The sequence below is a fragment of the Procambarus clarkii genome, chromosome 39 (assembly GCF_040958095.1).
Source record: "Procambarus clarkii isolate CNS0578487 chromosome 39, FALCON_Pclarkii_2.0, whole genome shotgun sequence".
NCBI classification, from domain to species: Eukaryota; Metazoa; Arthropoda; class Malacostraca; order Decapoda; family Cambaridae; genus Procambarus; species Procambarus clarkii.
In genome coordinates, this window is record NC_091188.1 from 3,988,474 (window position 1) to 4,002,359 (window position 13,886).

Genomic DNA, 13,886 nt, shown 5'->3' on the forward strand with positions numbered 1-13,886 from the left:
CTTAACTTCTGTATATTCCCATTAATTTAGGTATCAAATATTGTACAGTTACTGTGTAATAATAATAAATGTATACCTTTTAACCTGGTGAAATTTGCGAAGCCTCGCTCAGAAATTGTCATCATCGATGAAAGGAAGGGTTGAGGTGTGTGGATTCTCATGGTGATGGATTTGCCCTGAGGTCGGGCTCACAGAGTAGAGCCAATGTACACTCCTCCGGGATTCGGGCTCTCAAACATGAACCTGACACACAATACACTAACCAAACCATAAACAAACCGCACCAACTTCCTAACTTGGTTAGACACACAACATTAACCAACTAATAAAACCAAAGAAACACTACACTAGCCAATTAACCCAACAAAATTAAGCCATTATCAAAAAAAGGTGCCAAGCCGGGGATACTATGTTAAAAAATACACATTACATTAACCCATCGTCAAACAGCAACACGTACAAAACCACAGTGGATGACCTGTCCTGCCTCCTCTTACTAGAACTTATATATTCTGACTTGTCTGCCTCCTTCCCTTGTCCCTAATCCCCTCTCCCCCTCTTATCAAGACCTTTTGACAAAACTATATTCGATTGCATGCACAGGGGTCTCCATAATCGATGCAGACGTTACGCCAGACCAAGTTAATAAGGAATATATTACATATAATAATCAATAGTCTAAACCAACACAAAACAATGGCGTGGGAATCACCATGTTTCGAATTCCAGTCATATAAAAACAAAACAAGACTGGTGTGCACACAATTGCTTACTTGGGAAAATATAAATGTCACGATCATCTTAAACTATTCTATAAGAGAATGTCTGTCTGTTCAAAGTTGAAGGTCAGACGCTCTGGCTTTCACACTCACTCAAACATATATAAATAAGCCGTATTAGTGGCTTTAGGTATTGTATGTACTAGCTCTACCTATAAATCCAACATTATGTTTGCAAATCATCTTTGCACTTGTCCAAGTGGAGACCTGACGGGATGGGGGTTAGCCTTACCTAAATTTTTAAGGGAAAGAATTTCGAAAACGGATGGATATAAGCTGGTCGATGTAGGCCTAAGGTAAGGCCTAAGTTAAATGCTTCAATAAATATTACTAATTATAAACACCCGTAGGCCACTTTCAGTCTTTCACTAGGTGAGGTATAGAATATGGCGTGTGATTACCGTAGAGCTGTTACTGGGAAGAAAAATAAAGGGGAGGGGGGGAAAGTGGAAGATAGGGAGGAGAAGGGAGAGGCAGAGCCAAGTAGTAAAGGGAAGGAGAAAGAAAGACACAGACCTTGGCACTGCCAGATAACCTCTCTAGTATAATTATATGTTAGATAAAGAATGCAATCACATAAAGTTGTACTAGATAAGAAAAAAGTTTGTCACCATATTAAATTACTTATTAGTAGCCTATTATTTTGCTAAAATAAAACTTTCCAATGGAAAAATATTATGTTTATACGTCTCAGCTTTTTCCGGCTTCATTGTTAACTGATATGCAAGTCTGTAAGTTTCTGACGCAACAGATCATCTGATATCGTTGACTCAGAATACTGAAACAGCTTATAATTAATCTAGCTTTGTATTCAATTATGTATAATCGTATTGCCATCATCCACCGAGTTAGACCCCCTTCCCCTCCAAAATGTTTAAAACTACATATAAGTAGATAATATCTGTCTGGTAATAGAGCATCTGTCATTACCTGTTTAATGCATACTATTCAAGTACAATACACAAAACATGAAAGTGCGTTCAATTAGCGGCTCTGATTGGTCGAGCGAAGGTGGGGCCCACCAGTTCACCAATGGCAGCGCTGGTTGTCAGGGGTGCGGCTACCGTTGCCACTCACTACTAAGTGCTTGATCTATTAAGCGTTCGCATATCATATGTTCTTCAATTATATGATCCCAATTTGTTTATTACATTTGTTACAAAAATATTAATGACAATCATTGCGGGATAGAGGTGTATTATTCAGGTGTAAAATGTTCTACTTAGCGACTGTTTGCCATGCTGGCAGTAACGGGCTGCTTCCCTTTCTATGTTGGCGGAGGCGAGACAGTCACACTTGCACTCCCAAGGGGAAGACCTGTGCTTCATTTCTCTCCGTCTGTACTCTCCCTCAACAATGGTGAACGCAGATCTCATTTTCGGCGGGGTGGAAGGGTGAGTGTAAACCTTTTATTAAGTTGTATAAAGTAAGCACATCAGAATTTGCAGCCGCCGCTGTATTGATTAATTTCATTGATTACTCTTATTATGTGAGTTTGCTTGGCTTTCCTAGCAATTTCTGAATTTTCCGAAATTTTTTCTTTAGTTTCCAGTGATGCTTGGAAGCAATCTGGGGTAATTAAACTATTGTGTAACATAGCATGATCACTAAACTATATATTATGTACACATTAGGATTCTGATCTTGGTGGCAGGACGCGGCCTAACAAATCATTTTTTAGGCTTCAAATAACTTTTATTAATGATGTATAAGCTTGAGTTGTCAATGTTGTTCGGGTGACGGAGGCAACATCTACACTACACACGATCTTCGTGACTGGAACCATCTACACTACACACGATCTTCGTGACTGGAACCATCTACACTACACACGATCTTCGTGACTGGAAGCATCTACACCACACACGATCTTCGTGACTGGAACCATCTACACCACACTCGATCTTCGTGACTGGAAGCATCTACACCACACACGATCTTCGTGACTGGAAGCATCTACACCACACACGATCTTCGTGACTGGAACCATCTACACCACACACGATCTTCGTGACTGGAAGCATCTACACCACACACGATCTTCGTGACTGGAAGCATCTACACCACACACGATCTTCGTGACTGGAACCATCTACACCACGCACGATCTTCGTGACTGGAACCATCTACACCATGCACGATCTTCGTGACTGGAACCATCTACACCACACACGATCTTCGTGACTGGAAGCATCTACACCACACACGATCTTCGTGACTGGAAGCATCTACACCACACACGATCTTCGTGACTGGAAGCATCTACACCACACACGATCTTCGTGACTGGAAGCATCTATACCACACACGATCTTCGTGACTGGAAGCATCTACACCACACACGATCTTCGTGACTGGAAGCATCTACACCACACACGATCTTCGTGACTGGAAGCATCTACACCACACACGATCTTCGTGACTGGAAGCATCTACACCACACACGATCTTCGTGACTGGGAGCATCTACACCACACACGATCTTCGTGACTGGGAGCATCTACACCACACACGATCTTCGTGACTGGAAGCATCTACACCACACACGATCTTCGTGACTGGAAGCATCTACACCACACACGATCTTCGTGACTGGAAGCATCTACACCACACACGATCTTCGTGACTGGAAGCATCTACACCACACACGATCTTCGTGACTGGAAGCATCTACACCACACACGATCTTCGTGACTGGAAGCATCTACACCACACACGATCTTCGTGACTGGAAGCATCTACACCACACACGATCATCGTGACTGGAAGCATCTACACCACACACGATCTTCGTGACTGGAAGCATCTACACCACACACGATCTTCGTGACTGGAAGCATCTACACCACACACGATCTTCGTGACTGGAAGCATCTACACCACACACGATCTTCGTGACTGGAAGCATCTACACCACACACGATCTTCGTGACTGGAAGCATCTACACCACACACGATCTTCGTGACTGGAAGCATCTACACCACACACGATCTTCGTGACTAGAAGCATCTACACCACACACGATCTTCGTGACTGGAACCATCTAGACTATACCAGTATAGCCGTTGACTAGGGGGACCTGGAAAACCTGGTGCTGGTGCACTTGGCCGCGGGTGTGCTGGTGCACTTGGCCGCGGGTGTGGACTTTGAGTTATACGGATTAATGCAAGTAGTAGGTCAGTAGTGCAGTCTTGGACAGTTTTTATAGTGCTGTCATAAGAGACTTGTGACCTTTGACTTGCCCTCGTGCACAGTACTACTACCACTTGCCTTTGTGCACACTACTGCCACCACTTGCCCTCCTCGTGCACGGTACACTTTTGTATCCATTTGCCTTCGTGCACACTTATCACACAGTCAGGCAGTGTCTGGTTATCACCCTGACCTGTTATTGACATATAATGTCAATAAGAAATCTGACTCGATTAGGATTCGAACCTGCGTTACCAGGGCTCACCCCAATGGCGTACATAATGATACAATTACACAAGCAGGCAGGCGATTGTCTAGGTAATGCAATCGCTGGTGTAGTGGTATCAGGATAGCCGACTTTTGGCATTGGCTCATTGCACTGGAGATGCTACATTTGTCCTATCTCATCACCTACTGGACACTCGACGGCATCGTAATGATCTTAGCAATATGGGCTCTCAAACAAAGTAGGTTTTAGTTCAGTGCTGAATAGACAGAGCTCAGCCCCGGCGTACACAGTACTTGAAACATTTCATGTAATGTAAGGTGTATGTAAATTTCGACACATTATTACATGCAATAAAATAAACTAACGATAAATTAAGATAATGGATAAGGCAGTTAAATGTATGATAAGTTATAGTAAAGAATTATATACACAAGATATAAATATTCAGCAATATAGGTGATTCTTTCAGCGAAAAGATTGTCAGCACTTACTAGATAATAAAGTATTGCCTCGCTGCCTAACAACTCTCAATTTATATATGGATGTATTAATATTATAAAGCATGCTAATTGGCCAGTCTACCCTCTAAAACAATTAATAACTTATCCTGAATTGAGAACCGGAGCCTATCTGACAGTAGCCAGATGATGTTGCTCTTGCTGAGACCAGATTTTATATTAATGATGAAATGGCAGCTTTCGAAAATACATCACTGGAAGCTATAATTTTGGTTCCAGCAATATTTTTGATTACCTGGAAGCTTCTAACTTCTGGTGATCTATATTATTATATAGGCATTAAGCCCAATGGTGCACTTTACTAATGGTCATGAAGGATGCTGATGTAGATACAGTAGATATGATCAATAGATAATGAATCTGATGATTCTGGTATATAGATATGATGGGGAATAATAAATTCCTTAGATAATAATATTAACATGAGTGGAATTTTCCACATGGATAGTAGTCTAGATATTTGTTCGTCTGAAAGCATATTGCAGTTCCAGTAACAGCCTTGTAAACTGGGAAGTGAACCTTTGTTCTAAAGGTAATGTGCTTGTTATAACCTTATTGTATTAAAAATCGATGATTTAAAATAAGTATTGTAAACTCGCCTTCAAACAAGGCACAGTTCGTTCTACCATAAAATGTTCAACTATTACTAGACAATTACTGCTTGGCTGACAATCGTTACTTCCGACAAATCTTGATCCCATTTTCTGAAAGAAAGTGTTCAAGACAGTTGTAGTTACCGACGATTCTTCTTGGTGTTTGACTGGTGACAAAGGATAATTTGTGTAAGCTGCTCCTGTTTGTAACTAGACGTTCAGACCAACAGTGTCATTTCTCAACTCTTCTGACTTCTGTCTTGACAGTCGGACTTCAGCTCCACTTGTCATACTACCAACGACAAAAATTTAATAATGATATGGAATGAATAATGTTGGGCCCCTTAAACCGGCCCAACCACTGACAGAGCTGCCAAATTCTTGGTGCGTTCTCGCCCTCGCGAATGACGTCAGCGTAGTGACGGGGCATGCACCCCCTCCACCATGGAAAACACTTGTGAACCAAACACGTGAATTCGAACCACATGACACTTGATTCTTTGACTGAACTCTTGATATAGCTTTAGAGTATAATGTTTATCTTGGCGGGTATAGGATGCCCGTGCATGTTGTTGAAATCTGCTAACCCAACCGCCTGAAATGATAATACTTGGTAACTATTTGGTCGAAAGTACCAATAATGGTAGTAATGGGCCACCAGTAAACCACTTTTTGTACTATTAATTTTTTAGTCCGGACAAATAAAGCTAAAATCCCACTTAAATATTCCTAGGCCTAGTATAGCACATATTTGTACTATATTAGGCCAAAGATAGCGTGTATTAGGCCTAAGATTGCTAGGAGAGGTTAGATTAGGTCAGGTCATATGTTCGTGTTGGGGTTAAAGTTTCCGGTTTGTCCAAATTCACTAATATAAAAGTCAACTTTCTGGTGGTCCATCACTACATACTAGGACTTTCTACCAAATAGTCACTTTTTTATTATTATTATTTTCTACCACAGACGTGGCCACACATTTACAATGCTAAACAGCATTTATACATTTTCTTCTGTCCTCCATGGACATGGGTTAGAGATAAGTACTTTCATTTTAGGAGGATGGGCTGAACTCTGTATAACGAAGGACGAGGCTCTGTCCGTATAGTTACCTATCCTATTATTGGCAGACACAACGGTGCTTAATCTAATTCGCCGAATGACGCGTGTGCTACTGTGCCACGTCATAGAATACGGAAAAAAGGATGAAATGCGTTTTCGCTTTTAGTTTCAAGGTTACCTCTTGAGAATAATACTGCGCAGCCTAGAATGAAGTGCCTCTCCAAACCATTGTGCGGGCAGCTTGAAGGCGCTAACTGGCCTCTGGGAAGAATAACCATGTCGCCCTTGAGTAGACAACCTGTCCAATCACGATGTTATAGTGTAGAATAGCCACTCTACTATAGTGTAGAATGACAACATAATGAACAACCACCACGCCGCCACATTGTGAAAGAACAGCCTCGTTGCCAGAATGTAGAACTACATTACCATAATACATAATGGAAACTATTTAAACATGATAACAGTTAACATTAAAGTGGACCAGGGACGGTGGTGGTATCACGGTCATAGTTACGCCACCACACCAGCCTGTCAAGATGCGGTGCATTGTTAAAAATGGTCTGGTCACATTCAGCTCGCTTAGAGAGCTGAGCAAATTTGAGTTGCTTGGTAAAACAAATTTGACGCCTGGGCGGGCCATCCCATGGAGAGCGGCACATTATCTGGAGGGTACTCTACTCTGGAGTGGGTTATCGCAAGTGCATCACACTACTTGTGACGAAGATTGCACTCCCTTTCTAACTTCATACTCTCATTGATCACCAAATGTTCTATACATTCATGCTTGTCCTAGTTGTTTAAAATTAGTGTTGTTGAAAATGTAGATGTGGAAGCAGAACCCAGTAGGTGAAGTGCCTAGGATTTCCTTTTCCACTTATCAAGGTTCAGAATTGATAGCCAGTCTGCTGGTAATGCGTGCCTCGCATGAATTAATTCCTTAATTCCGGGTACATTTTAAAGTTATCATCACAATTCGCTATATCATAAAGAATCATCTTGCCTATCCAAATGTATGTGCTGTAGAGTGGTTAGTATTACTCTAATATAATCTTAATATGCTAGTTTAGCCACATTAAATAAAATATAATCATATCAGACCTAGGCAGGATTACTGGAGTAGTGTGTGTGTGTGTGTGTGTGTGTGTGTGTGTGTGTGTGTGTGTGTGTGTGTGTGTGCGTGTGCGTGTGTGTGTGAAATAGTCAAATGCAACTCGATAATCAGTAATACAGGCCCAATTTGCTTCACTCGAATAATAAAACAATAACAATAAATAAAAAATAATAATAACGAATAAAACTTCAGAACGGAACTTCTAATATAATTGTTTTATTGATATTGCCTTATGATTACTAGGCCATGGTAGATCCACAATGCTTATACATACTTTGATCTCAGCCAAACAGCAGAGAAGAAATAAGGTTATCCCTAGAAGAGTGATGCTTTGGGATTAGATCGGGGGGAGCGGAGGTGACACGGACCTCGTGCCCCCAGTGGTGTGCCCCACATCTACAACATAAGCAGGCTAGACTCTTGACGTACGGTTTTAAAAGTAGTGCAAGTTATGTTGATGTAGCCTAGGATTGCCACGCGCCTCCTTTTTCCCCACGACACAAATAACGTTCGGGTGGGGTCTGTGAACGCTGTCTACATTGGCTAGGCGCCATTCTCCGCTCACCACCACCACCACCACCACCATCATCATCATCATCATCATCATCATCATCATCATCATCATCATCATCATCATCATCATCATCATCATCATCATCCTCATCATCATCTTGCAACACTCGCTGGCCTTGTATTTTAAACTAGTAAAGAACGTTCTCATCCATCAACTCGGGACAGTTGACGGATGATCTGTTACTGGTATGTAAGATTGTCAAGTCATTTTGAATTTGACTAAAATATATACCCTCCAATTTTTTTATGGCAAGAGTAAAATACTCACTCTCGGTGCCGGCCGAAATATTCAAGAATACACATTCGTGGGTCAAGGCTCATTTATGCTGACAGAACGAGATATGACGATGGATATCCCCTATTTAGCTTGGTATATGTGAACTAGTTGATGTTTATGTTGGTTGATACGTTGATTGACCGAATTTATGCGACTCTGTCTTCTCAGCAAGAATTTAAATCTGGATCCTTAGTGTTAGGCCTGAACAATAACTACTGTCAACCTTTAATGGTCTCATTAAACACATTACTGTTACATGTGTACCACATGTGCAGTAATGAGTCATCAATTTTTAAAAAAAACGAGCATATAAACTGCTGCAGTGTGAACTTTAATGGAAAATTGTCAAGGCCTTGAATTAAAATTTTATTTTTAGTAAAGCAGACCATGGAAGATTTGAAGAACAAAAAGTAGTTCTGTATTAATATCTAAGAAGATGCTTCAGTTGGAAGATACGGCCTTTATAACTGTTACAAGTTTAACTACTCTCTTAAGATAAGCATGTCGCAATCTTACTGAATTAGATTGCATGCATCGTAGTCGTTTGTTGCTTGCCCTCAATCGGTGTGTTAAAACCAACATATAGTATTACGCACTACTACACAAAGGAGATCACATAGCTGCACACAACCATTGGGGTCAAACGATTGGCTTGATATGATGGAATATTGTATCTCGCCGTAATGGAGTCCTTGGCAGCGTATGAACAAATTAAATAACGGGCATTGTGCGTTTCACAAGTAGCACGTGTGAGCAGATTATAGTTAGATCTAAACATAGTTGAAATAGTGTCTGCATGTCACCACAACAGGTCCAAACCGGAGAGTTGTAGAGCTCCGTGGAAGATCATGACAAAATGACTTGCAGTGTCTATAGGGTTGGAATAATTAAGGCAGTATGTACTTAAATATACCTAAATTTGCATAATTCCCTAACTTTGTGCTGATTGAACTCGAGCTCCAGGACCTGTCTCTAACTTTCAGTTGACGATAATATATTTTTAGCCTCATAGATGTAGTTGCTACACGATGGTAAACTTGGTGTGATGTCCTAACCTGGAACCTTTTTACTTGCTATCTTCTAATCGCTTCTTCTCTCCGGCTATACTGTTGCCCTGGGCTAGGATTCATCAAGCATTTACGCAACCACTTAAGAAACCTGTACACGTTTCCTCGATCATAACGACTTTGTTTACGTTAAACAGTTTACGAGCTGCGAAACTTCACAACCTAAGGTTGTTGTTATTAACAACCTCGTAGTTCTTCAGAGCGCGTAAACTGTTTAATAAATGTAAACAAAGCTACGTACCTTGATTGAGGAAAGCTGTACAGGTTTCGTAAGTGGTTGCGTAAATGCTTCATGAATCCTGATCCTGGTCTCTTCTATTCCTATCCTCATTACCTTTCTTCCCATCCTCATTACCTTACATTTGTCGGAAATGAATTTCGGTAGCCACATCTTTTAATCATTTGTACCATTTTCAAGTGCTCTTACAGTATTTTGTAGAACCATCTAATAAAAATATTATAATCATAAGATACAGTATACAAAGGATTAGAATACAGTGGTTACTTGGTAGATAGTTTATTTGTATACAAGAATACAATACAATAAATCTATACAAGATTTATTTGTATTCAATTGGGTTTGTGAGGGTACATGCCAGTGGTGTGTTTGCATTCTTGCAAAGCCACTGACACGAAAGCGTTTCGTACAGGTATCTAACAGATAAGTTTATTAAGAGGTATAGTGTAGCAAAATTTCATTTTAACATAATAACTTCATATAAATTGATGGAAAGTATTACACTGATGAAGTTGCATGTAATAAGTACTAATGTCGGGGGAGTGGGTAGCACAAAATACAGCACAGTATTTGATTTGTATATATTATAAGGCTATTTATTACGGCCACAACTTAATCAATGGAATTGAATTGAATTATCAGGGGAAAGCGACTTACGACTATAAGTCATTACCATTATATAGCCATTACGACTATATAGCACTGGGAAGGGGTCAAGTTAAGGATTTGGAATGGGACGGGGAGAAAGGAATGGTACCCAACCACTTGGACGGTAGGGGATTGAACGCCGACCTGCATGAAGCGAGACCGTCGCTCTACCGTCCGTCTACCATTTTTGGGATAAAGATTTAATACTACACGAGAAATAAGGTAATATATATGTATGGTTAAAGAACATTTAGCAATAAATAATTTTTTAATGCTATATTTAATGATGGACAGACTATTTTAGAATTTGTAGCTTCAAGGGTTACTATATAAACAAGACAGATACAATACTTATTATTAACCCAGCAAAATGCAAATAGACTTATCTAGGGTGAAGAAATGTGTGAAAATTATGCTACATGATGTTAATTAGGTGTTTTTTTCATTTAAATTTATTAAACTAAATAAAAGTTATTGCATTTGGTGGGAGATTATTCCACAATTTAGAAGTCTTTATTTGCATGATATTTCTGCAAATATAGGTTTGGTTGAGTAATTCTTGAAATTCAAATATATTTGCTTCCCGTGTAGTGCCCATGGGTTCTATTTCAGCCCTCTAGGCTAGGAAGCGTTTGAGGTCAGGATGAGTATTGACCTTTAAAGTTATATAGCTATAGTGTGGAGGGAAGTTCTGGCACTCCGGGGGTTGACGAACTTGTCATACAACATATGCTACAATTGAACACCTGCTCCAGCACATGTGCCCTGCACCGTTACAGTCACTGCCTTCTCCCACTCTCTTCACATAAACCTCTCTCGGCACTCCAATGGCTTAAAATACGTACAATATGTGTATGAAAACAAAATCAGATATTCAATATGGGAATTAAATTTTTGTCGTGGAATTAATGTTTCTTCCTATTCTTCTTTCTCCTCTACCGTTGTTATCCATCTCTCCCGCCTTACTTCCCTCACACACCACTTTGCCCCTATACATACTTAAGAATCTACTCTAGAGTAAGATTAATACATCCTGCATATCTCACCTGCATTACGTGATTCCATTAGTGTTCTATATATTGACACTAATGGAAACATTTATGTAAACTGTAGTATTTCAAACACCGCAGCCTAACGTTTAAACAACACCTCACCAATTATCGGTGTACTGTTATTTAATCTAGAGCAGGAATGTTTATTTTTTTTTTTTGGTGTTGTGATGGAATTCTGTTATTTTCTTACTTCACCATGATGCCTTCGCCACTGTCGTCTTACTTTACCAGTGAATCTTTAATTTGTATGCTTACTAGTCTGATCAGGAAGGTTGAGGTCCACGGGATTGGTGGCAAAGTTCTTAATCGCATCAGGGCCTGGTTGCAAGATAGGACGCAGAGGGTTAGTGTCAACAAGGTGAAATAGGAGTGGAGAAATGTCACTCGGGGTGGTCCCCAAGGGTCTGTATTGAGGCCTTCATCAGCAGTAATATCAGCAAGTTTACGGATGTCACGGAAGTGAGGAGAATAACATTATTATTAAGTCGGAGACAAATGGTATGAAAGCTTTAAAAATAGGCTCGATCGATATACAATATTGGGAAGATTGCCTACACCCAGGATAGAACTTATCATACATCATATCCTGCCAGCGAACACCTGTTTCAAGGCATGTGTGGCCTGCACGGGCACACCTGTCGCCACGGCCTCCCATTCTCCTTCTATTAACTCTTATACATCAATAGGAAAATACGTGTAGTATACGAAGAATTGGAGGCATTACAAAAGTCTATTGGCTTATAGAAGCAGCTCATATTTTTATCCGACAACACCCTCTCGTCTGTCCGACCCAAGCGGGAAACACTCGAAACGCTCTACAATATGATCAATTGTAACCTGTGATTTAAATAACAACTTTATATAAAATGTCTATTCGTCCGAGGCTGTAGGCCAGACGCTTGAGGCTAGCCTCGCCCAAATATTCCGGATAACGCAAGGGATCATTTCCCTGTTACAGGGAAATCAGGTAAAGAGGCCCTATTTGCGACTCCTGTAAAACTCCGAAATGAAGGTTAAGTTTTAAAGAGTTTTTCAACAGTAACCACATCGTCGATACAACGTTGCATCAGAGGATCAATAGTCAAAATAACGTTGTGGAGGGGAGAGGAGGGGTAAGGGATTGAAAAGGGAGGGGGAAGAGAGCAGAGAAGAGAAAGAGAGCGGAGCGGCGTGGAGGGGAAAGGGAGGGAGAGAGAGTGGGGCGGGAAAAGATATGGTGAGCGGAGTGGGGACGGACCCAGGCCCCGCAGGGTACCCTATCTCGTAAATTAATAAATAATGTTGGTTATTGACGTTGCAGGGGCGGCACCCACTCGTGGATCGTGCTGATGGATGGCAAGGGACACAAGATAGCAGAGCTCGAGGGTCCCGCCACCAACCGCTGGGTAAGTCTTGATGCTGTTTGTGGTTTCAGGAATAATGATTTATCAACATGAAGCAAGAAATCATTGCACAGCTTGGTGTGGTTACAGTGAACTTGTATTGTTGATTGTTCAAGGCTAGGCTCTGCCAAGGCTTGCACAACACTCATTATTTACACTGGCTGTTCCCTCAGTTAAAATATCGAAAAGTTTTGTCATTATTAATATAAAATGTGAAGTACATACGGTGGTGGTGGTATTACTACCCAGGCTAGTGCACGCTCACTTTAGCACTAGCTGGCTGGCGTCTGCCCAGACGGACATCCACCTCATGACAGCATTGTCATTCATCAAAGCTGCTAACTAAAGAGCAATATTGTTGTTTTCTTTAACTCTCGAGAGTATATTATTCAGTGTTTGTCTTTGGGTATCCTTGTTTACTCGCCTCATATTTAAGCGGTAAGTGCTAAATTGAATTAAGGTTGACAAGAAGGAAGCACTGTTAACTCAAATGGTATTACAAATTCGGATTTTTTTTTACAAGAGGGCTTTTATTAGCCACAGGTCAGGCGGAGAGGTGGCAAATGTTTTGTCTACATCCTCTAATCATCCACCCTAACACTCCCTCGTTATTCATACCCCTTACCATCCACACCATTGGTTCATGCTGCCGATCTTCCAGAACCACACGGACACCCCTGTAACTACTTAGCCACAGCCTGCCGCACTAAAACTTGTCTTTCAAGTCTTAGTGTGCAAGGTGTCCTGCTCCTGCCCGTGGCAGATAAATTAATGTGACTGGTTTGAGGTCACCCAATAGTATCCTTGGCTTTATAATATATAACTTCAGATACTAATAAATAAAGCAGTTTGGTTAATTGACATTATAAAACCTGCGATCATTGAGCCATATTGATGATTGTTGGTAGAAGACTAGGCCTTAGGAGAACCTAGTAGCTGTTGGCCGTCATCTCAAGGTCTTGAGGCTTATAAGGTGGTCCTGACCAGTCTGGATGCCAGGCGCCGGGTTCCACCACCTCTGTCCCGTTGTCAGTTTTTTTGTATTCAGTACCAAAGCGATCAAGGATAGATCGCTAGCAGTTATAATTCGTACAGTTGACATGTAGTGTAGATATGAAAATACATTATACTCCCGGAAATAGTTATCTTGATTGATGATTAGAT

At 40.8% G+C, this 13,886-nt stretch overlaps 1 protein-coding gene across 1 annotated transcript in view; it reads left to right on the forward strand.

Annotated features, from left to right (window-relative positions):
* Positions 1-2,047: 2,047 nt before the first annotated feature.
* The window catches only part of Nagk (N-acetylglucosamine kinase), a 58,874-nt gene continuing 47,035 nt past the window's right edge, over positions 2,048-13,886 (forward strand). Inside the window, 2 exon segments of the mRNA XM_069338318.1 lie at positions 2,048-2,173; positions 12,641-12,725. Coding sequence (XP_069194419.1) covers positions 2,049-2,173; positions 12,641-12,725 — 210 coding nt within the window. The 5' untranslated portion in view covers position 2,048.